The 25011-nt window shown below is 44.8% G+C and overlaps 3 protein-coding genes across 6 annotated transcripts in view; 2 read left to right on the top strand and 1 right to left on the bottom strand.

Moving 5' to 3' along the window:
- The window catches only part of GRAMD1C (GRAM domain containing 1C), a 58563-nt gene extending 54615 nt beyond the window's left edge, over positions 1–3948 (top strand). For all 3 annotated transcript variants that reach the window (XM_077771834.1, XM_077771833.1, XM_077771832.1), the window contains one exon: positions 2246–3948. In XM_077771834.1, the coding sequence (XP_077627960.1) occupies positions 2246–2320 (75 nt within the window). In that variant the 3' untranslated portion in view covers positions 2321–3948. The remainder of the gene's footprint in view (positions 1–2245) is intronic.
- Positions 3949–4468: 520 nt separating this feature from the next.
- On the top strand, positions 4469–15121 carry ZDHHC23 (zDHHC palmitoyltransferase 23). Of its 2 annotated transcripts, XM_077771885.1 has the most exons (5): positions 4469–4602; positions 4919–5088; positions 7097–7804; positions 9774–9941; positions 12347–15121. In XM_077771885.1, the coding sequence occupies exons 2-5, from the start codon at positions 4946–4948 to the stop codon at positions 12612–12614; spliced, it is 1287 nt and encodes a 428-aa protein (XP_077628011.1). In that variant the 5' UTR covers positions 4469–4602; positions 4919–4945; the 3' UTR covers positions 12615–15121. The 2 variants fall into 2 exon arrangements, with proteins under 2 accessions (XP_077628011.1, XP_077628010.1); XM_077771884.1 differs by lacking the exons at positions 4469–4602; positions 4919–5088 and having other exon boundaries at positions 7105–7804.
- A 1340-nt stretch (positions 15122–16461) lies between these two features.
- The window catches only part of CCDC191 (coiled-coil domain containing 191), a 91706-nt gene continuing 83156 nt past the window's right edge, over positions 16462–25011 (bottom strand). The window contains exon 17 of the mRNA XM_077771843.1: positions 16462–18289. Within this exon, the coding sequence (XP_077627969.1) occupies positions 18145–18289 (145 nt within the window). The 3' untranslated portion in view covers positions 16462–18144. The remainder of the gene's footprint in view (positions 18290–25011) is intronic.

Here is a 25011-nt window from a genome sequence, read left to right as displayed (position 1 = left end):
AGAGGAAGATGGTCTCAACACTTTTTCACATAATTTCCATTTTGGGGACGACACTGCTGTCCTAAACGGTGTCTTATTGTCCCTGGGTCAACCAGAGGTCCTCCGTTCCATCCTCTCCAGAAAATAAAATTGTAGACTTCTACCAGGTAGTAGAAGAGCTCAAATGCCATCCAGTCATTACATTAGTCCCTCCTTTATTCCCACTTCCAGAGATTCTTGTCAATTCCTGAGGCTTTTGAGGATCCTTCAGGGTAGCTTTGGTTGGTTCTCCGCTTTCTCTGCAGTTAGCTTAGGAGTCTAGTTTTTCTGGTCTCCTAGTCATCCAGCTGCTTTCTTGTTTCCAAAGCTATGTTGCTGCTTTCGCCTTTCTGTTCTCCCTGTCCATGTGGATTTATGCCTTTAAAGAGTCTCTTTTTTTGTGCTTTTAGTGGGATTTCGGGACGGAGCAAAATTGGATGCCTGTATTTAAGCCTGTAGTAGTTCTTCAGCTCACTCCTGCCTTGTTTTCTTCCCCACACCTTCCACTGATATTGCTTGTGCTAAAGTCCCCAGTGACAGACTCTGGCTGTTAAAATTAATATAGCTTTTTTTTTTTAGTTTTCATCTTACAGCATGAGTGTTTGACAGAGCTGACCACTCTTCTTGCAATGTATCTAATCTTGCCTTCTTTAAAACCATAAAAACCCAGCTTTATTGTGATATAATTGACATACTATAAAATTCACCATTTAAGGAATTCTTAATATATTCACAAAGTTATACCACCATCACCACTAATTCCAGAGCATTTTTTATCATCCCCAAAAGAAACCCTATATCCATTAGTAGTCTTTCGCCATCTTTCACTCTCTCAGCTTCTACGGTCACTAATCTACTTTTTATTTCTATGGGTTTGCCCACTCTGGACATTTCATATAAATGGAATCATATACTATATGGTCTTTTGTGACTGGCTTCTTTTGCTTAGCATAAAGTAAAATGACCTTTTGCTGGTTGAAACTATCTCCTCTACTTGACCTGTTCCTGGCCCAATGCTCCAGACTTTCTTCATTAGATTCTCTTCTCTTCTCCTCACCTTCCCTTCAGGTGGCCTCATTCACTCCCCTAATTTGTGCCACGTGTGCCATTGATTCCCGTATCCTTCTCGCTTATCCTAACCTCTTCCCTGAGCTCCAGACTCACACGGTTACTTGCTGACTTGGCATCTTCACCTGGATGCTAACAGGCCACCACACATTGATCATGCAGACTTCAGTTTTCATCCTGAGCTAAGCCTAATTCTCTTCTAGTTGACATAATCTCAGAAAATGACACTACAAACCTCCAGTCAGAAATTGAATACATTGTGTGAGCCCTGTATCCCTCACTAGTCTGTCAACTCCAGGACCGCAGGGATGGTGCCTATTTGGTTCACCATTGTACATGCAGTGCTGAGCTCAGTGCAAACCCAGCATCTACAAGGTAAGCAATTACCATTTACTGAATGAACAAATGAATGAATACAAAGAAGAAGAATTCTTGCTCTCAAGTTGCCTATAATTTGATTAGAAAAATCAGATGTCCATGTGTGTTGTTAAAAACTATAAAAATGTACAAAGTTGGGGCACCTGGGTGGCTCAGTCAGTTGAGCAACTAACTCTTGGTTTCCGCTCAGATCATGATTGCAGGGTTGGGAATCACCCCTCCCCCCCACATTGGAGCAAAGCCTGCTTGAGATTCTCTCTCCACCCCCTCCCTCCCTCTCCCCTGTGCACTCTCCTCAAAATAAAAAAAAAAAAAAAGTAGAAAGTTAAATGTCAAGTAAGTAGTAATGCTTTGGGAGTTCAAAGGCAGGATGATGAGGGAAGGTTGCATGGGGATGGGGGGGATGGGGGAGTTTCAGATGGGTGAATACAGCATGAAGAAAATAGTGAACAAAGGCCTGGAGGCGGAACTCGAGTCATTCAGGGGACAGTGGCAAGACCATTGCCACTTAAGAAACCATTTAAGGAAACCACCTGCTGGGAGGCAGAATGAGCAGCAGGACCGTACAGGGAGAAGAGCGGGCTACTGCAGACAGGAAGAGCTCCTGAGCAGGCGTACTGACCCGTACCTGTACCGGAAGCAGCCGGCTGTTTTATAAATTCGGTCTTTCATCTGGGCATCAGTAGAAACAGAACTATGTTGAATATATAAATGTAACCTTTTGGCATAAAAACAATCAGATAAAGTTTAATCCGATTTTGAAAATTAATTTTGTCTGCAGTTAAAGAGCTCACTCGTTATGCTTCAGAGAACTTTTGATCTACTAAACAAGACTGGCATGACTGTCAAAAGCTAGTGATCGCAAGGTCTGAAGTAGAGATACTTGGAACTAAAAGCAAACATCTTGAAGAAAACCAGAGGATGAAGGATTTGAATTGTCACAGGAACATTTCCATATTTTGTCATTATTGGTATTTCTAATACGAACATTCTTTTTAATAACATTAATGTGATGACTGGTCTCTGATGGCCTTAACAATCCATTCCTTCACTTCTTATACCTAATTCTAAGCAGTGGAATTCTCCAATGGAAATATTCTCTAGTCAATATTTCCAGTGAAATATGTCTTGGATTTGAATTTCTATGATACAAAAAGAAAATGAGACACTCCGAACTGAGTAGTTTTACAATGAGGTTTGAAGTTTGATGCTTTATCTGTTAGCAAAGAATCAGTACGTGTCCAACAGGCTGCTTCCCAGCTGAGATACATTCAAGATGCTAAGGAAAACAATTTAAGAATAAACATCTCTATCATTACGAATTTTGAAGGACCAGGTTTCAGGCATATATTATAACATTTCTAAGTACTGTAGATATTTCAATGTCTTCATCTTTGTTTTAGTATGGGAATTCAGTAATCAAGTTTTGAATCTGCAACTTGGAAATTATTAACTGAAAGTTTCTTGAGCCATGTTGTATCTTTTTGAAAATATAGTTGTTTCAGGAGCTATGAGAGGTGATATTATCTTGCCTCTTCATGTCTCAAATGGCAGAGGAGTAAATTCTGGAAAAGGAGGCATGTAGGATGCTAACACTCAAAATGAAGAACCATGCTCTGATTTTAAAAACTAGAGGGTTATTTTAAAATCTGGGCACTTAGTGACAGATCAAATGAATACTTGAACTAAGTGAGGCTTCAGTTTAGCACTCTTCCATGGTGGAAGTGAACCACCTAGTTGAAAATAATCTGCGGATTACTGTTCAGTAGTCATATATGTCTTCACTTATTCATTCATGTGTGTGCCTTGTTTCAATTGGTAAGTTATAACCAGACACAAACTTTAGCTCTTCAATAAAAACTTTTGGGGCCACTGTATCCTAATACTAGTGCAATGACTGAAGTTCTAAGTCAGACAGAAGCTTTGGCTCTTTCATGAAAAGTTTTTAGGCATATATGTCTCAATATGATGCCTTTGGAACAAGGGAAAGATAGTGCGGAATAATTTGTATATATTATTACTTTTGGACAACGCTTCCCTTTCGTTATATGTTTTTTTCCCCAGAGTCACCAAAGCCACATGAGATTGCTAAAGTAATTTTTGAGATGCCTGTAGAGAATGAAAGTATTACAAGGAAAATGGATTTCTCTGGGTGGTTCCCAACAAACCTACCTTAGAGTACCTGTGTACTTACCTGGGGTTTTTTAAAATAGGGATTTATGAAGTGTCTGGCTGTGAGCAAGAGTCACTGGATATTAAACTTGAAGACTTGTTCTTTGTTAAATTCACAAAAATGATCAGTGGCAAGCTGAATATTTTTGTGATGTTCTTTAAAACTTGTACTTCATAAATATACCTCAAAGAAAATTAACAAAGTTGCTTTATAGATTAAGACTCAACATGTATATATGCAGAATTTAATTAATTGCATTCAAACCTGTTATGTAAATTGATATCAATAAAACCCAAAATGTCTGAGTTGTAGTTTTTCTTTTTTTGTTAAGCCTCCCCCCCCCAAAAAAAACCTAGAAACGCTGCTACAGTTAAAGAGTGTATGTGGGCCTACACTCTTTTAACATTTTGTGCAAAAATAAAATCCAAAGAGGACTCTACTCTCCGGATAATTTCATTTCAAATATGCAGACTGTTGGAACAAAAGTACTAGTAGGCCTGCTGGTCTAATGTAGAATCTCCTTGCCAGAAATGATGAAAATGAACAAGCTTTATAAATTAACAGATCAGGGACGGCTATGGGCCTTTAAGGGGAGGGCTGGAGAATTTGGGGGCGGTACCTAGGTAACAGTTCGCGGTGGAGATCTCCGCCTAAGCCTGTTGCCCGCGTCTGAATGAAGGCTGGCCGACCCACAAGTCCCCAGTACTTTGGGAATCCTCCGGGTTCCCGAGGTTCCCGTTTTTCCGTGGGCACTTCCCTTGGCCGTGGGCTTGGGCTTGCCCCGCCCACGTGCCGCTCGCCCGCAGGCACCGGCGGGGCCGNAGCTCCAAGAGACTCCAGCCGTCACACCGAGAGCCCCCCGGCTCCGAGCTGGGCAGACGCGTCCGCGCCTCGGGAGGAAACGGCCGTTCTCCCCTCCACCTCGGCCTTTCTGGCTGCAGCTGCACCTCGGCCCTGGAGAGCAGGTAACTTGCCTTCCAAGGTCATTCTTCGGGCGGGGCGGGGCGGCGCTCGCGGCCCTCCCACGTCCTCACGGTCGGCGGAGGCGGGAGAGGGGCGCCCTGCAAGNGCTCGGAGCCCCTAGAGCTCCGTGTCTGGCCAAGCCGAGAGAGAAAAGCCTGATGAGAACGAGACACCCCCTCCCCTCCCCCCTTTCTTCTCATTTTTGATTTCTCAGGCGTTGGCGGAAAATCAGAGAGAGAGGTGTGGATGTGTTTACAAGATGTGTTGTGTTCTTTCCACCTTTACCTTCTGAGGGCTTCTTACCACTCATGGTGACAGGTGGAAATCGTGACACAGAAGGGCAGTATGAAGCCAGTGAAGACAAACAAAGCGGAAGAACCTGAATTGGAGCCCCTGTGCTGCTGCGAGTACATAGATCGAAATGGGGAAAAGAACCACGTGGCTGCCTGTTTATGTGATTGCCAAGATCTCGATGAAGGGTGCGATAGGTAAGGGGCCGAGTGTTTCTTGAAGCTGAGCCCCTGGCCCTTTTGAAAACTACCAAGCATACTTTAAGCTTAGCCATCCCCAACACTAGGATTTGCTCCTGATGCTATTCCCAAGGGTCTAAAATTGAGAGTCGTCTTCTGTGTCCAGTGTGAGGGTTTTGTAAAGGTGGATTACTCAGTGCACAACTGCACAGCTGTCTATTCAGCTCGGTTTAGTAGGACATTGTTTTTTTTTATTTTTAAAGAGAGAAAACGATGGAGAGAACAGGCAAATAAAGGGATAGTGACATGTTAAATGTATTTTAAAAAAATGAAGTGCAGGCCCCCAGAATCCGTAAATTTAAAATGAGCACATTAGTACCAGGAAGTGCCTACATTCCCAGTCGTCTCAGCATCTGTGACCAACTACTTGAGGCTGGGCTGCACCCGGCTGCAAAGGGTCTTGCGGGCTGAACGATCACGTTCCTGCTGTTGGAACTGGTCTCACCAGAAGGCACCTCCTTCCCCTGCCTGGCTGTTTGCAGCGTGGGCAGCAACACGGTCTTGACCGATAATTGTATTTGGCTTTTATTTTCAGCATCAGTCCTAAGTGTTGGAAATTACTGTCCAAAAAGATGACTTTTAACATCAGTGAGAAAAATTTGGTGCCCAACGGTAATAACGAGGTGTTTATCCATTTTGTAAATAAGTCTAAAAACTGTTGCCATACGGAAAGCATAGTGTGGGAGAAGAATAAGGACATTTGGCAAGTTGCCTTTCCTTTGAATAATTATTTCCGGTTAAAAAAGTCACCGCAGAGGCACGTTGCGGACTTAGAGCTTGGTGCATCCGTGTCGACATGAAAAGCGGTCTTGCGACATTGTAGTTTACTACCAGAGGCCTGAAGACCTACAGTCCTGTTGTAATTCTTCCTTGAGAGTATCTGTAGTCTTTTTTACAGGTGTTTTTAAATGGACTCCGTTTAAAGTTCATACTGAGCAAATGGAGCACCCTGCTTTAAGGAATGGGAACATGATGCCGTTTCCATAACTTCCATCCGTTGAGACCACAGCGCTTCCATTAACCTTCCAGCTCTTCCTCTCTCCTAGCCCTGGAGACCTGGGCTGTTGCTGAGTCCTCTCCTTACCTTTCTCCGGAGATAGATTCCCGGTCTTTCCACTGTCCTGCTGCCCTGTACTGCTCCCATGTGGTCATCTCCCCTCACGTTCAAGTTGTCGCCTTACTTTTCCAAATTGTCTGTCTGTGGTCAGTTATTCCTTGAACTGACCGTTGTCTTATGAGCCCAAGTGTCCACAAAAAGCCAACAAATACCGTGTGTCCACGAAGCTCCGTCGTTTCCCCTTACCAGTTTGATCTCCATTCTTAGGCAGCCCCCTGGCTTTGCTAGACTGGTTTACTCCCTGGGCACAGGACAGGGTTGTGCTGTACACATGCCTCTGCGGTGGGCCCCCCCCCTGCCTCCTGTCCCCCCCCCGCCCTCTCCCCACACCAGTCAGTACCAGCCAGCCCTCGGGGTCGGGCGCAGAGCCCACCTTTTGTTCACAGAGACCTCTCTAGTGATTCCACCCGAAAGTGTTCACTCTCCTCTGAGTGCTCCTCCCAGTGTTTGCCCACACTAGTTCACTGGGTGATTTTGCTCCTTTGTCTCTTACCTGATGTCTCCTGAATTCCCAGGTTGTTTTCGCAGCTAGATTGTCGATTGTTTTGAGGATCTTATGTCTCTATACCCTTCTAAATCTAAACAGTACTTGTACAGAATGTCTGTGTATTCCTGTGTATTTGCTTCAAGGAGAAATGGTTTTAACTGTTGAATTTCTAAGTGGTAGCTTCTCTTTCATTTTAAACAATGATACGCGATCCGGAAAGCTCACGCTTAGTAGTATGGAAGCAGAATATTGGCCTTTGGCCTCTGTTATCATTTATCCTGCTGTTTGGCTTAGGGTGTTCAGTGGTTTTTCATTCAGCAAACCCCATGTGAAGTGCCTTCTCTTTGTGCTCTTCTGAATAGATGGATTACATGTAAATCCGTGCAACCAGAGACTTGCGAAAGAATCATGGATACTATTTCCGATCGCCTCCGAATTCCTTGGCTTCGGGGAGCCAAAAAAGTTAACGTTAGCATCATTCCCCCACTCATCCTCCTGCCCGTCTTCCTCCGCGTGGCTTCCTGGCATTTCCTCCTGGGGGTGGTGGTTTTGACCTCCCTTCCTGTGCTGGCTCTGTGGTACTACTACCTCACTCACAGAAGGAAAGAACAGACTCTGTTTTTCCTGAGCCTCGGACTGTTCTCTCTGGGCTACATGTACTACGTATTCCTGCAGGAAGTGGTCCCCAAAGGGCGCGTGGGGCCTACTCAGCTGGCTCTTCTTACCTGCGGGTTGTTTCTGATACTCTTAGCCTTGTACAGAGCCAAGAAGAATCCAGGCTACCTCAGAAATCCAGCAAGCAGTGACAGATCTCTCAGCACCAGCCAGGCTGAATGCCTGAACAGAAAAGGGCAGAAGACCAAAGGGTTCCCTGGCGCAGAAACGTCTGGCAGTCTCAACAACCGCACGCTGAAGGATGATCCCAAGGGCTCTTCCAGGGCGCTGGCTGGAAGCCCCACTAAGGTCAAGGAGGACTGGTGTGCCAAGTGCCAGCTGGTGCGACCAGCCCGGGCGTGGCATTGCCGGATCTGTGGCATCTGTGTGAGGAGAATGGACCACCATTGTGTCTGGTATGTTGGGGAAATCTGGGGGCTCGCAGAGTGTAAATTCACACGAGGCTCTGGCCGCGTTTGCTCTCCCTTTGCGCCCCCTGAAATCTCACTCGTTCCCAGCTTTACACCTTGCAGATATTTGTGCTCTGGTGTGATGTTCCCACTGAGTCACCAGCTTCCCAGTCTCACAGATGTAGCCCCCTCAGTCGTTTCCCGAAGGGTGGTGGTGGTGGTGCTGTTTTGCTGTTCCCTTCTGAGCTGCCCCTCAGTTACCGTCTCCTTCCAGCAAGAGAAGTATCTGCAGCCAAACGGTGTTTTCAAAAAATGAAGGGATCAGAATCCGTATAAGCACGTTTCCCTTTGCTGTACCTTTTGAACACAGCTCGAGAAAGTGTTCCTGTGTTTGTAGGTGACCCTGTCCCCTCACCGTACGTCCTTTCCCATTCTCGTGACTCCTGGTCTGCGTTGTTGAGGGAAGGCGCTACCAGGTGCCTTCCTGTTTTGTTATTTATAGAGAGGTGGGCTTTTTTTTTTTTTTTAATTTTGTTTATTTTGAGAGAGAGAGCAGGGGAGGGGCAGGGAGAGAGACTCTGCGCTATCAGCACAGAGCCCGACGCGGGGCTCGAACCCACAAACCACGAGATCATGACCCGAGTGGAGATGAAGAGTCAGACACCTAAGTGACTGAGCCACCCAGGTGCCCTGAAAGTGGGGCTTTTTTGGTACCTCCCAGCTGGCCAGTGCCGAAGTAGGACACATAAGGCCCATACAGCATGGAGTGTAACTTTTGAAGACAGTGTTGCTGTTTGTTTCACGGAGTGAATCTGAAAGGGGGTGTAGCTATTCTGATGCCAGTGCTCTAAGTAGTGCGTTTGCTGCTCTAGTTCTCCAGGCACTTGTGGTCAGGGAACTATGCGTTTTATGGCTAGGATGCTGAGGATTCTGGGAGTGTAGCCTGCCCCGCCCCACCCTGCCCCCGCCCATAGAAGGGGACCTGGAGGAGGAGGAGGAGGATGCAGCAAGGCCAGGAGGGCCTTGGAGCGGACCTCAGGTGTGGGTTCAGGTACAGGGACAGCTCTTTTCTGGGCCTTTCTTTAGGAGTGAACAGGTATTTTCACTTCTCAGTTTTCCACTTCTGGGTGTTCGTCATGTATTCTTGTGCACGTGCGTGCGTGTGTGTGTGTGTGTGTGTGTGGTGGCGGCCTGTTTACAGTGCTGGTTTGCAGGGGGCCTGACAGCTCTGTGTAGAAGATCTCTGCCCACATGGGCATCTGGTGTGCAGTGGGCACCAGGGATGCCAGTCCACTGCCCTACACCTGGTCATGAGACAGAACTTTTTCCCTGAGGAGTAGTCTGTGTATTAGCGAGTCGTTCTCCACCCCATGCCACGTTTCTGACCTCTTGGGATTTTTGTGTTGCTGTGTGTGTGTGTGTGTATATACACATATATATTTAACGTATTTTTTCCTATACTGTAAAATAATTCTGGTTTAGTATTTTTAAGTTTTCATAACTGATTATCACCCTTTCCTCATCATGGTGGCTACAGTATTAACTCTCTTCATAGTTGGGTAATAGATTTGTTACTATTTGTTAGCTGGCTTCTGCTTTTAACTTAGTTTGTCCTTAAACTAATGATATAATTTCACTTTGGAAAGAGCAGAGTCTTTGAGACTCCATCTCTCAGTGGGCAAGTGTTTAATTCCCTCAAGTTGAAAAATAAGAGAACTTAGTTTTTAGTTACTGATATTCACATTATCCCTGTTTTTACAGTTTTCTTGTTTATTATGTGAGTTATATGGGGAACTTTTCTTTCTTTTTCATTGAACTGAACTTGATCTACAATGTTATATTACTTTCAGATGCACGGCATCGTGATTCAGTGTTTATGTTCATTATGAAATGATCACCATGATGAATCTAGCTACCATCTGTATCAACAACTTTTAAAAATGTTTGCTTTTTCTTCCCCCTATGCTGTTTTGAGGATAAATAGCTGTGTTGGAGAATCAAATCATCAAGCATTTATACTTGCCCTTTCGATCTTCTTGCTCACCTCGGTGTATGGGATAACACTGACCTTGGACACCATTTGTAGAGATAGAAGTGTCTTCACAGCTCTCTTCTATTGTCCCGGAGTTTACGCAGATTACAGGTGAGATGTGGCTGCCGTAGCACAGAGGTCCGTAGGAGAGGGAATGGATGTTGCCATTAATGTAAGGGGCTGTGATCTGCTGCCAGCTCATGAGTGTTCAACCAAAACATAGGACAAGTTATCGGATGCTGGGTATCCTTGAAATTGTTGGGGCGCCTGGGTGGCTCAGTTGGTTAAGCATCTGACTTTGGCTCACGTCATGATCTCACAGTTTGTGGGTTCGAGCCCCGCATCAGGCTCTGTGCTGACAGCTAGCTCAGAGCCTGGAGCCTGCTTCAGATTCTGCATCTCTCTCCCTCTGACCCTCCCCTGCTCACGCTGTCTCTCTCTGACTCTCAAAAATAAATTTAAAAAAACATTAAAAAAGAAAAAAAAGAAATTGTCAACAAAATTATGCAGTGGATAGGTGCGTTTCTCTAGGGTGCTGATCGTTGACCCTTACGGACTGAGGAACTAGTACACCGCAGAGAGGGCCCGTCTCAGTTAGGGAAGTCTAGCGTCAGATACATGACCGCGTGCATGCCCGAGGTAGCAATAGTGAAACTGAAGCCATAAGCGAGGGGTCCCAGGGTATGTGTGTGGTCTGCTTTGTTGTAGATTGTCAAAGCAAGACCTCCCTTTGTTGTGGCTTTTTCATGCTCTTTAGCCCTATCTGGATTTATTGCTTCTGACCCTTTTGTGGTGTGCTCATGATTTCTGTAACATTTCTTTACTTTATAACCTCCATTGGTTTTTCCTGTTCTACTTTTTAAAAAAATCACCACTCATGATGAGTGTGGTATCTAGGTCACAACTTCCTTTGTTAGGTTAGGGCACATTTATATATTGTGGGGATCTCGGATTATAGTAAGTGGGGGTTTTTGCAGCTTTGGCCACAGCCGGTCTCTCCCCAGAGCACTGCGGCCCTGGGGGGAGTGGGGGAGGGGGACACTGCCTGTGTTCTTTGTGTCCTCTCCGTCACATTTTCCTCCAAGGTGGATGCTGTGTGGGGTCTGTGGCCCCCAGTCTGAGCTAGCACAGCTCTGCCCCCATGGTCTTTATCTTTCTTTTTTTCTTTTTTAAGTTTATTCATTTTCAAGAGACAGAGACAGGGTGTGAGTGGCGGAAAGGCAGAGAGAGAGGGAGAGACAGGGTGTGAGTGGGGGAAAGGCAGGGAGAGAGGGAGACACAGAATCCGAAGAAGGCTCCAGGCTCTGAGTTGTCAGCATAGAGTCTGTCGTGGGGCTCCAACTTGTGAACTGTGAGATCATGACTTGAGCCAAAGTCGGACGCTTAACAGACTGAGTCACCCAGTCGCCCCTTCTTGTCTTTCTTATTACTCTTCATTTTCAGAATAATCCCCGCTTTACCTACATAGTGCTTCTGTGGAGGTATTTGTTTATATTAGTCTGAGGCCAGATCCCCCATTGCTCTTCTCCATCTAGAGATTTGTAAGCATTAGAATAGATTGGTCCTCCTCAGGGTCAGTTCCTTTTCTTCCAGTATGGAGAGTGTTAGAGATCGTGAAATGTGGGTGATAAAGTCCCAAAGCAGAGCATGTCTGTGTGTTGCTAAGCATGAGTTTTGTGAACTTTCTGGGGGCCACTGACCTGGAATGTGGAACATGGTCTGCCATTGACACTCACCCTCCATACATGTGCTTCACATCACCTGATTGAGCTTTGGTTTTCCTTATCTCTTTGGTGAATTCATTATAGCTCTGAGTCCCTTTCAGGTTAACAAATGAAGATTCCTGGGGATGGGTTCATTTCCTGCTGGCCCTTCATTTGCAAATGTTTGAAAAGAGTCAGCTGGCAGACATTAATCGGCCTTGGCCTCACAGTCTTCCTGTTGAGCTGAAAGGCACTCTCCTGTCTGGTGTGGTTCTGTTTGGCTTGAGGAGGCTGGATTTGAGATGTGATGGGGCTCCTCCATAGAAGTCAGGGCTCGTAGCGATTTGTGTCCATCGGCGTTGTACTGACTAGAATGAAAAGAATGGCGATGCAGGGCCTTAGCACTGTTCCGCGTTCCCACCCACAGCTTCCTTGAGGACGTTTATAGCAGTGTCTGCTCAGTTAAGAATGATTTCGGAATTGTTCATTCATTCGATAGATTACAGATGCTGTCATGGGAGGCACTGTGTTGGCTGAGTGGGGACGCCAAATACAAAAACGTCCTTGCTACTGTAATACAACATTCTAGAAAAAGAGGCATAAAACATGATCATAGTATAAAACAGGTCGTGGGAACAGTCCTAAATTAAGCGTTCTGGTGTCCTGAGGGTAGAAAAGTATCTTCCAATCGGGAGAGGAAGGGGGACGGCGCTGAAGTCCTTCAGAAGGAATACTGCGTGTGTCAAATGTTAGCATGGCGCCACTTTCCCACTGACAAGATGGGCAGTCCTGACCCACCCTTTCTCCTCCCAGCTCAGCGCTGTCCTTCACCTGCGTGTGGTACTCTGTGATCGTCACGGCAGGCATGGCCTACATCTTCCTCATCCAGCTGATAAACATCAGTTACAACGTCACTGAGAGGGAAGTCCAGCAGGCCCTTCGACAGAAGACGGGACGCCGGCTCCTCTGGGGGCTCATCGTGGACACAGGCCAGTACAACCGGGGCTTCCTGCGGAACTGGTACCAGTTCTCCACCCTGGGCGCCCACCCCTTCCACCACCCTGCCGAGGACATTGTCTGAAGTGCCTTCCGTGTGGCTCTGCGAGGGGCAGCCCCTCCCTCTGCTCCCTCCCACTGTATACTTCAGAGTCCACACAGGATGTTCGTTTTTATCCCCAGTTTCTTAAAGGCTGTACGGGGCCATGCTCAGGTTTAGACATTGGACTGGGAAGAAATGAATTTTCCTGACTTCAACCTAAGAGATTTTTATATCGAAGCAGTAAAAGTAGAGCCATTCTTTTCCAGTCACCTTGTTAACTAACTCCGTCACCATGTGGAAGAGGATGTGGATTGCTAGTGCACAGATTGACGAAGCAGTTCCCATCTGTTAGTAGGCGGGAGAGTTTGGATTGGGGTAGTTTCCAGGCCCTCTTTCAATTCCTGATAGCCATGTGACCCTTAGTTGAGTCACCTCCTCAAGTCTCAGGTTCATCTGTAAAGTGGGGGTACTAGTGCCTACCCTGGCTCACCACACAGTCGTGAGGGTCATGCGCGGGATGAGGTATGTGGACGGCACTGGAAAATGACTAAAGCACTCAACAGGTATGAAGTATTATTAGGAAAATTCTAAGACTGAGAAAACTGTTTATAGATCAGAGTATTGAAGCCAAAACTATCAGAGTAATCCACTTTCAGCATTTTAGAATGAAAGATCCTGAAATACCACATTGTATAGTTACGGTAATTTCACTCTCTGAAGTATTAGACATTAACTACCCAAACGAGGTAGAGGACGACCAGATAGATGTAGACAATCATCTGATCTTGAAGGGACAGTTGATAACAATTACAATTCCTGGTAGTGTAATATACGCTGGTCATGAGTTTAGGTGATGAGTCCTTATTTTTTTATCTTATTTCTTACACATTTATTCTGTTTGGATTTACTCTACATAACTCCAAACTCTAGTAGGCATTTCTGGTGTTTTCCTCTTTTCCATGTTTCACCTGAGAAGGTGCTAGAGCACTTAGGATGAGGCTGGAAGAGGAGAACAGACACCCTCGTGGGGAGCATTTTACCCTCTTTCCTGGGTAGGGTGGCTGGTTAATATCAAGGGCTTGATTTTTTTTTTTCGTGTAAGTAATTCAAACACTGTCAGTTATAGCACTGGGTTGCAAAAGCCGGTCTATGGCATTCACATTCTTCTGGCATGAACTCTCTGAGGAATTGATTGACATTTCTTACTTGCACATGACTTCTCATTCACCGTTCCCTAGACAAAAGTATCTCACTTGGAGAGAAGAAACAGGGTATATGTGGTTTCCACTAATTAATGGACCACGGTTCCTAGCTCTTCCTGAAATAATAAGTTGTCTGTTTAATCATATCTTAAAACTGAAAATGTATAGAATATTAAATATTTATAGAGAATAGGTCTTGTCTGCCATAGATTTAAGATGAGGCAATCTTGGAATGGGGGAAATACCCTCTCGAAATGTTTGGTTTTATACGTGTACTTATTTTGCAATCCCAAAGAAAATTCATGAGTCCTTAAATTTGCTTTGGCTTATAGCTTCATATAGGGGAAATATTGCCAGCTTTTCCTGTCTTTCTGTGCATGCTGCCGTAGTAAGAGGTTTATAAATGTCGAGAGGAAATACTGCTACTTCCTGCAACTCTTCCCTCTGCAGCTGGCACCGTCCCTAGTTCTGCCATGGAACGAAGCTGTCCTTAAGACACTCACTCACCACATATTTATACAGTCTCCTCGCTGTCACTGCTCTCCCCAGAGATGGACTGTTTAACCAGTGAGAGGCTCCGTATTCCCCTGGGACGAGCCAAAGAGCAAGTCTGGGGATGTTAGTCTGTGGTTTCTACAGTGATGCCCTGGTACTGGCCCAGAGTCAGGCATTCGTTTGGAGTTAACGTTGGATCTGATAGGACTTTTCTGCGTAAGTTTGAGAGAGTAATAATGTCAAGGACAGCCCCTGTGGCCAGAAATCTCTAGTTGTGGTCTCTTGAACATCAGATGTGTAGGCAACTCTGATTGTCTAGCAGTTGATGATAGAATTCATAGAAACATTAGCATGGTTGGTAATTTGACACTCTTGTTAAATCTTTGACAGCCATCAAAATCAGCCACAATAAAGACGAGCAGTCCCCGCGAGACCAGGGTCATGTGGGAGGATTGGGAGCGACTGCCATCTTCATAGCCACACAGCCCTAGAGTTGACCCACACCTGCAGGGTTCCTTGTATGCGATTCTGGCTGGTGGGAACTAAGATGCTTGTTTTAAGTTCCTTGAGATCTTCATGATGGGCGTTTTTCAGAAGAAAGCTCAAACTTTTGAAAACTTTGGTGTTTTAGTGGGGGTACAAGCCTGCTGAAGTATTTGCACGAAAAGGAGCAGCAAACAAGGGGCTGTTTGTGAGCAGGGTTTCTCCAGGCCCTCGGACACCCTTAGTCTTCACTCCTAGATTCTTACACCTTGTTATGACCTGGAACTATTAGAGGGATTTATTTTTTTCCCTTTAAAGGACAAGGCCTCTGTGAACAAATGAGTTCCAGAGATACATTTGGTGACAGTGGCCGTGNCGCGGGGTGGGGGGAGGAATGAGAACTAGGCTTAGTGCTGGATAAAATCCCCTGTTCTCCCGGGTGTTTGCTGCGATGAATAGAAACTTGTTGCATGAACCGTGAGATCATGACCTGAGCCGAAGTCGGACGCCCAACCGACTGAGCCACCCAGGCGCCCCAGCGTCTGACNTGCTCACGCTGTCTCTCTCTCTCAGAAATAAACATTAAAAAAAAAAAAAAAAAGAAACTTGTTGCAAAATCAGCTACATGTAATCTTGTTGCTCGTGTGGGCTGTCAACCCCACTTCAGGCGGCACCAAGTGCTTCACTGTAGTTTTAGCAGCAGCCAAAGACCCAGTGGTTAATGGAGACAGTTTTCTTTTTCTTTTTTTTTTTTTTAAATGTTTTATTTATTTCTAGGAGAGAGAGAGAGACAGCGTGAGCAGGGGAGGGTCAGAGAGAGAGGGAGTCACAGACTGAAACAGGCTCCAGGCTCTGAGCTGGCAGTCAGCACAGAGCACGACGCGGGGCTCGAACCCACGAACCGCGAGATCGTGACCTAAGCGAAAGTCGGACGCTTAACCGACTAAGCCACCCAGGCGCCCCAGTGGAGACAGTTTTCTTAAAGGTCGTGGCTATTTCTAGCTACGTTTCCGAGTAGGGCTTTTTGACTTCCTGCTACTCCAGCCTTCCTGGTGGCACCTTCACTCCTAGAGAATTCATACTTTAGAGGCAAATCTTTAAAAGCAGAGCTAGTCTATGCTAGTTATCGATGCGACACACATCCCGTGTTTCTTCCCACGGCACCACTGCCAAGACGCCATGTCATGGAACTTGGGAGCTCAACCTGCCGCGGACCTATGGTCTGGGTCATTTGATGGTTTGAGTGGTTAGGGCTGTGGAGCCGTTGCACTTGATTACATTTCTGAGTCTGATATTAGACTAAAGGACACCCAGGAATATTTACTATTCAATGTTTAATGTAACTGGCCCAGCAACGTTCGAGGGGATTCCGGACGCCAGCTCTGGAGGCTGCGGGCTAAACGTTTTGCACTGTTTTTATACTTGGATTCATATCCTCTTATCACCTCAGACTCGGACACAAGGCCTTTTAAATGGAGATTTAAAAAATTACTGCCATGTATGTAAAATAATGTACTGTGACCAAGTTGCTTAAATGGAAAATAAAGTGCTTTCTTTAAGGGAAATGGCGTTTCTTAGTGTGTCTCCTGAACTGTTTTGCTGTTAGAAAAGCCTGTGTCAGAGCTGCTCCGCTGCTTTGGCTACCGAGGGGTCCCCATCCTGTGACCTAGGTTACCCTAGTCCTGACCTGGCGTTTTTCTGCTGGTTACATTTTCTAGTATAGGCCAGGCGTCCTGCTTGTTTGGGCATTTTGTTAGCGGTAACATTTCTAATCGTGTCTTCAGGATAGTGCCTCAGGAAGCAGATGTCACTGACAAAGTAATTTTCTCGTGTGTCTTTAGGAGGTTTCTGAAGTACGTAAGAAGCCCTCACTGGCCCAGTCATAACATGGGCTGCTAAAGACTCACTGCCTAATTGATGCGCGAGGTGAAGGACGAATAAAGGAAAGCTTGAGAGAAAACTTAAGCTTTATGGGATTTATTTGGGCCCTTGGCATGTTGACTTAAGCGCTTCACCCTTCCTTGTCTGTAGGCTTGGAACTGACCTAACGTTGGTATTTGGCGTCTGGGTGCTACTGGCCGCCAGGGTTCTGTGCTGTCCTACAGGCAAGGATAGCAGAGGGTGATCTGGATGGAGCGAGATTAAGGAAGTAGGAGTTCATTTTAGTCCCGTTTTCTTTAGTGCTTGTTGGTCTTAAAATGAGTTTTTAGCTGACATCTGTGTACTCACGTGAAAGGGAAGGATGTGTGGGGACAGGGAGTCTGTAGAAGAAATCAAGTTTGGCTGAGGGCGTTTTGTCAGTTCTGAGTAAATCCTTACACGTGTTCCAGAGACCGAGGATGAGGCCACTGTGCCGGCGGCACAACGGCACGTTCCTCCTAGGGAGTGAGAGACGACGGCGGTTTCTTGAACAGCATGGTTTTATTTTACCAACTGAAATTCTCAAGTTACCAAACAATAGTAGTGAGCTCGGGGCTGCAAGGGGCCTTCTGGTTTTACTGACTGCCCTTCTCTATGACTTGGATTTGTTACAGTAAACCTGTTGTTTGTGATGAAGTGTTTTTTTCTTGCACGTACTTCAGACAGTCCACAGGAGAGCATTTTGTCAGTCTTTGTAGTCTTCTGCACCTTCAAGGTAAACCCTTCTTTTGAGAAAGTTATCTCCGTGTGCGGATCAAACGGAGCTGAGGACTAGGCGACAGACGGAGCATATTATGTGAAGCCGCGGTTGTGAGCCCGAACACACATTTTAACAGACATCTGGACTGCTTCTGATGGAGCTGTTGGCTCTTGGAATCCTCTTCATGCTGGTGAGGATGCACTGGAGGGAGGGAATCTCTGAAACGAGGGTCTGTGGTCGGCCCTTTGCCGCAGCTGCACCGAGTCCGGTCTGACACATGCTTTCCCACTGGGGGTGGGCAGAAGGATGGGGCCTGGCAGAATGTCTGTTCCTGATGCTGACCTTCTAGGTAATGGAGCACCTGTGACTCCTTTTCTAAGTACTGACTACCTTTAATTTCTCTTGAAGGTACATTTGTCAACCACTCATGTTATATCATAAGGCCTTCAAAGGCTCAGGCAAGCAAACACTTGTCCCCTTTTAAAGTTTATGATTCTAAAAATATGTAGGAGGCATTTGAAGAGTTGAGCTTTAGACTGTTCTTCTGAATAATCCTGCTGTGATAAATGCTTTAGTGAATTAGCAATCCAAGAGGAATCAAAGAAAGAAGTGAACATTCGGCGGGTAATCCCTCTGGTCCAGGAAGTATTTGACAGAGCAGGCGTATGCACGTGTGTGCGGACGCCCACCCTGCACGCCGCACTGTGCACGCACACCGTCCCCCCAAGGACTCCTGGGACACCAGGGCCAGCGTCCGCTGCTGCTACGACAGTCACCGTGGTGCGAGCATCTGGAAGTCCGGGAGAATTTCAGCTACCTTCCTGCGGAGTTGCTTTCGCCTTTCTTCTTTTATCCTTTCCTCTTTCATAGAGTTTGCAAATTTCTTCCACGTCTCAAATGTGATCCAGAGAATCCTCCTTTAAAAATAAAAAGTAAGAAAAAGTTAAAACACTAAGGAGAAAGTTGACTTTCCATCGGTAGAAGAATAATTCTTTGAATAAAATGTTATATAAAAGATACAGAGATCCGAATTCAGACAGTGAGAAGTGCTATGAAGAAAATAAAGCAGCGAAATAGGATGCGGTGACTGCTAAGTTTTTATTTTCCATCCAGGGGTCAGGGAAACCCTCTGTGAGGTGACATTTGAGCAGAGCGCCCAGTGGTTGACAGTCCCGAGTGACCTGCTCACAGCATGCACCTTGTGCCCGAGACAGGACCAGTGGACCGGGGGCTCCAGCCGCCAAAGCCCTCAAGGCAAAGATGCTAGAAACGCAAGCAGAGGACCACAGTCACAGACTGCGGCCCAGGCACTCCGACGTATGGCCATACTCTGTTTTACTGCATTTCGCAGATACTGCCTTTTTTATAAACTGAAGATCTATGGCAGCAACCCTGCACTGAGCAGGTCAGTCGGCCCTACTTCTCCAATAGCATTTACTTATACTTCGTGTTTCTATCGTGCATGTTGGTAATTCTCACATTTCAAACATTTTTATTATCACAGTATTTGTTATGGTGATCTGGGATCAGTGACCTTTGATATTAGCATTGTAACTGGGGCACGAAGACCCATGCCCAGACAAGGCAGCACACTTAACTGATGAATGTGCATGTTCTGACCAGCCATTTGCCCCACCGCTCTCCTTCGCCTCAAGCCTCCTTATCCCACGAGACATGACAATATTGAAATGAGGTCAGTCAATAACCCTCCATTGGCCTCCATGCGTTCAAGTGAAAGGAAGAGTCGCACGCCTCTCGCTGCAAATCAGAAGCTAGAAATGATTAAGCTATGTGAGGAAGGCACATCCAAAGCCCAGAGGCCAAAAGCTAGGCATCTTTTGCCAAACAGCCAAGTTGTGAATGCAAAGGAAAAAGTTTTTGAAATGAAGTGTTTTTCTGGTGAACACGCGAAGACTAAGAAACCAAAACAGCCTTATTGCCAATGTGGAGAAAGTCTGACTAGTCTGGATAGAAGATCAAACCAGCCATGACATTCTCTTCAGCCAAAGCTTAAGCCACAGTAAGGCCCTAACTCAATCCTAGTTAGGCTGACAAGGGTGAGGAGGCTGCAGAAGAAAAGTTGGAAGCTAGCAGAAGGTGATTCCTGAGGTTTAAGGGGAAAACCATCTCCGTTACATAAAAGTGCACAGTGAAGCAGCAGGTGCTGATGTCGAAACTGCAGCAAGTTATCCGGAAGATCTAGCTCAGCTCAGCCATGCTAAACAACAGGTTTTCAATGTAGATAAAACAGTCTCATTTTGGAAGACGCTGCCATCTAGGATTTTCTTAGGAGAAGTCAGTGCCTGGCTTCAGAGCTCCAAAGGACAGGCTGAGTCTCTTGTTAGGGGATAAAGCAGGTGGTGACTTAAAGTTGAAGCCAGTGCCCACTGATCGTTCTAAAAACCATAGGGCCCTTAAGAGTTCTGCTCAATCCACCATGTGCTCTGTAAATGGGACAACAAAGCCTGGATGGCAGTACGTCTGTTTACAACGTGGTGTGCTGAATATTTTAAATTCACTGTTGAGATCTACTGCTCAGAAAAAAAGATTCCTTGCAAAATGTGACTACTCTCTGACAATGCACTTGGTCACCCAAGGGCTCTGATGGAGATGGACACTGAGATTAATGTTTTCATACCTGCAAACACGGCATCTATTCTGCAGCCCATAGATCAAGGAGTAACTTTGACTTTCAAGTCTTATTATTTAAGAAATACGTTTTTTAGGGGCCCCTGGGTGGTTCAGTCGGTTGAGCCTCTAACTTGTGATTTCAGCTCACGTCATGATCCCAAGGTTGTGGGATCAAGCCCTGCATCAGGCTCTGCACTGAGTGTGAAGCCTGCTTAAGATTCTCTTTCTCCCCCTGCTGCTTTCTGTCTCTCTAGAATAAAAAACTAAAAAATAAACATTTCTTAGGGCTGTACCTGCCATAGATAGTGATTCGTCTGATGGATATGGGCAAAGTGAATTAACCTTCTGGAAAGGATTCACTATTCTAGAGGTCATTAAGAACATCTGTGATTCATGGGAAAAGGTCAAAATATCAGCATTCGCAGGAGTTTGGAAGAAGTTGACTCTAACCCTCATGGGTGACTTTGTGGAGGTCAAGACTTGAGTGGAGGGAGTTACTGCAGATGGGGTAGAAACAGCAAGAGAACTAGAATCACAAGTGGAGCCTGAAGATGGGACTGAATGGCCACAATCTCAGAATAGCACTTTAACGGATGAGGAGTTACTTCTTACAGATGAGCAAAGAAAGTGGCTTCTTGAGATGGAATCTACCCTGTAAAGATTCCAAGAAGACTGCTGAAACACAACAAAGGACTTAGAGTATGACAGGAACTTAGTTGATAAAGCAGTGGCAGGGGATGAGAGGATTGACCCCAATTAAAATTTTTTTAATGTTTATTTTTGAGAGAGAGAGACAGAGAGAGAGAGAGAGAGAGACAGCATGAGATGAAGAGGAGCAGAGGGAGAGGGAGACACAGAATCCGAAGCAGGCTCCAGGCTCTGAGCTGTCAGCACAGAGCCCGACACGGGGCTTGAACCCACAAACTGTGAGATCATGACCTGAGCCTAAGTCAGATGCTCAACTGACTGAGCCATGGACCCCAGTTTTAAACAAAGGTCCACTGTGGGTAAAATGCTATCAAGCAGTATCATGTGGCACAGAGAAAACTGTTTGGGAGAAGAAGAGTCCATTGATGCAGCAAACTTCACTGTTAAGAAATTGCTACAGCCACCCCAGCCTTCAGCAGCCACCACCCTGATCAGTCAGCATCATTAATGTTGAGGCAATTTCTTCTACCAGCAAAAAGATTACAACTCCCTGAAAGCTCAGATGATGGTCAGCCTTTTTTTTTTTTTTAGCAATAAAGTATTTTTAAAGTAAAGTATGAACATTGTCTTTGAAGACATAGAATTCTATTGCATATTTAATAGTTACAGTGTAAACATAACTTTTATAAGTACTGGGAAACTAAAAAATTCATTTGACTCACTTTATTATGATATTTGCTTTATTACAGTGGTCTGGAACTGAACCCACAGTGTCTCTGATGTGTGCCTGTATGTAGTTTAAAATGGCCACTGGTAACGTCACCTCTAATAACAAACAAAAACAGCCTTGAATTTTAGTTCAGAAAAGATTACCCTGATGTCAAGATATGGAATCACAGTTCTGGAGGGTCACATGTTGAAGCCAGGGAGACCTGCAGTGGCCTTTTAGGATAACCCAGCTCCGTGCGCACAGGGAATGAGAAGGTAAGCCAGATAGTCTCTGTCCACACGGGGAGTTAACCTGCTGAACAGATCAGTGCAGGCACACGCTACCATGGTGCAGGCACGCACAGGGTACTCGCCAGTCTCGTGGTGAGGAGCACCGGAAGTTTTTGAGAGAGAATGAACAGAGTTTTTGTCAGACAAATGGCTGTTCTAGAAGAGGGCATGTCTTGAGTAAAGGCAAAAAGGCAAGAAGAGCACTGTGTGTATAAGGAATTATAAATAGAGTTGTGTTGTGGAAACAAAAATGCAGAGTAGCTAAGTTTATATTTTCACAACTAGAGGCATGGATGGGATTTATTCTGGCTTCTTGACTCTCATGAAACCCTAGAAGGCATCACAGCCCCCATTAGTTCTGTGGCTGATGGTTACTTGCTGTTTCTGATAATGGTGATTTTTGTTGGTGCAGTGCAGCTAGTTCATCTGCTTTCTTCCTTCGCCCATCCAGTCCTCTGTCTCCACAGCCTGTCCTCGGCTGTCTGGCCACTCAGGCCTCAACCCTGTCTTCCCATTGTTACCTCTGTTCACATCTTTCTCCTGGCTCCCCTCCCACTTTCTGACTTGTACATTTTATCTCCTACTGTTCTCCCCTAACGGAAATGGTCTGCCCCCTTGAGGAAATCTTCCTAGACCATCTTTGCCTGCATTAATCTTTCCTTCCTTTGAACTCCTCCTACAGCACATGGTCACAATCAGTGGTTTGGCACTTATTTATGGTCTGTATGTAAGCATGTATCTATCTACTCTGTTACATTTTCTCTGAATGATGAGCCAGACACTGTGTTATTAGGTATTTATGTTTGGCAAATATATCTGGATAGAGGACATGTGGATGTACTGTGTAATAAATGTGATTTGAGTCACCAACATAAGAGTTCTTAACGTGAGGTCCACAGATTCCTTGACATCTTGTGTAACATTGTATGAGATCCGCATATGCGCATTTCTGGGGGTGTAGGAGGTCTGTGACTGTTATTACTATTAAGGGGCCTATCTTTACAAAATGCTTCAGAACTGTAGGACTAAGGCAGTATCAGAAATATAAGTACTCCTGTGTCACTTGTTACAGTCTTTGTTTTAAAGTTTATTTTGGGTGGCTTAGTTGGCTAAGCATCTGACTCTTGATTGCAGCTCAGGTCATGATCTCACAGTTCATGAGTTTGAGCCCCGTGTTGGGCTCTGTGCTGACAGCATGTAGCCTGCTTAGGATTCTCTCTCTGCCTCTCCCCAGTCCATGCTCCCTCTCTCTAAGTAAATAAAAAAATAAATTATATTTTGTCTGATATAAGTATTGCTACCCTGGCTTTCTTTTCACTTCCATTTGCATTATGTTTCTCCACCCTCTCAATTTTCAATCTGCAAGTGTCTTTAGGTCTGAAATGAGTCTCCTAAAGGCAGCATATAGATGGGTCTTGCTTTTTTATCCATTCCATCATCCTATGTCTTTTGATTAGAGCCTTTAGTCCATTACATTAAAAGTAGTTATTGATAAGTATGTACTTATTGCCATTTTGTTACTTGTTTATGGTTGTTTGTGCAGTTCTTCTCTGCTCCTTTCATCTCTTGCTCTCCTCTCATGGTTTACTTGCTTTCCTTTTTTTATTCTTTTTTTTTTATTAATCAAGGTATACTCCTGTCTACCCAGTAACTAATGATCTTTGTAAAGATGAAGTTACAAATGCATTACATTTAAAGGTCCAGGGAAACTTCCCTTGGGATTCAAGGGAATATGTAACAGTTTCTGTCTTAAACTGATTTTTGAATAACGATGTCTTATGTTTGATATATCATTTGGTATATCTTAAAGGTTAATTTGGAGTACAAAATTTTGAACAAAAAGACACAAAAATCTGGTTGTACACAACAAAATGTACAGGATACCTGCATGTGACACGTGACTTTAGTTCTCTCTCCATTCTTTATGTTCATCAAATTCTTCACTATCTCTGTTTTTTAAATTTATTTTTAAAAATTACATCCACGTTAGTTAGCATATAGTGCAACAATGATTTAAGGAGTAGATTCCTTAACGTCCCTTAACCATTTAGCCCATCCCCTCTCTCACATCCCTTCTAGTAACCCTCTGTTTGTTCTCTATATTTAAGAGTCTCTTATGTTTTGTCTCCCTCCCTGTTCTTATATTATTTTTGCTTCCCTTCCCTTATGTTCATCTGTTTTGTTTCTTAAAGTCCTCATAAGAGTGAAGTCATATGATATTTGTATTTCTCTGACTAATTTTGCTTAGGAACTACCCTCTAGTTCCATCCACGTAGTTGCAAATGGCAAGATTTCATTCTTTTTGATTACTGAATAATACTCTGTTCTATAAATATACCACATCTTCTTTATCCATTCATCCATCGATGGACATTTGGGCTCTTTCCATACTTTGGCTGTTGTTGATAGTGCTGCTATAAACATTGGGCTGCATGTGCCCCTTTGAAACAGCACACCTGTATCCGTTGGATAAATGTCTAGTAGTGCAATTGCTGGGTCGTAGGGCAGTTCTATTTTTAATTTTTTGAGGAACCTCCATACTGTTTTCCAGAGCGGCTGCATCAGTTTGAATTCCCACCTGCAGTGCAAAACAGATCCTCTTTCTCTGCATCCTCGCCAGCATCTGTTGTTGCGGGAGTTGTTAATGTTAGCCATTCTGACAGGTGTGAGGTGTTATCTCATTGTGGTTTTAATTTGTATTTCCCTCATGATGAGTGATGTTGAGCATCTTTTTATGTGTCAGTTGGCCATCTGGATGTCTTCCTTGGAGAAGTGTCTATTCATATCTTTTGCCCATTTCTTCACTGGATTGTTTTTTGGGTGTTGAATTTGGGAAGTTCTTTATAGATTTTGGATACTAACCCTTTATCTGATATGTCGTTTGCAGATATCTTCTCCCATTCTGTCAGTTGCCGTTTAGTTTTGCTGATTGCTTCCTTCACTGTGCAGAAGCTTTTTATCTTGATACAGTCCCAATAGTTCATTTTTGCATTTGATTCCCTTGCCTCTGGAGACATGTTGAGTAAGAAGTTGCTCTGGCCAAGGTCAAAGAGGTTTTAGCCTGCTTTCTCCTAGAAGATTTTGATGGATTCCTGTCTTAAATTTAGGTCTATCATCCATTTTGAGTTTATTTTTGTGTAGGGTATAGGAAAGTGGTCCAGATTCATTTTTCTGCATGTCTCTGTCCAGTTTTCCCAGCACACTTGCTGAAGAGACTGTCTTTATTCCATTGGATGTTCTTTCCCACTTTGTCAAAGATTAGTTGGTCAAATGTTTGTGTCCATCTCTGTGTTCTCTATTCTGCTCCATTGATTGGAGTGTCTGTTTTTGTGCCATTCACTGGCTTTCTTTAGTGATCTAC

The sequence above is a fragment of the Crocuta crocuta genome, unplaced genomic scaffold, assembly GCF_008692635.1.
Source record: "Crocuta crocuta isolate KB4526 unplaced genomic scaffold, BGI_CrCroc_1.0 scaffold56, whole genome shotgun sequence".
In the NCBI taxonomy this organism is placed as follows: Eukaryota; Metazoa; Chordata; class Mammalia; order Carnivora; family Hyaenidae; genus Crocuta; species Crocuta crocuta.
The sequence above is the reverse complement of the archived record's forward strand: the minus strand, read 5'-3'. Positions and strand labels throughout refer to the sequence as shown.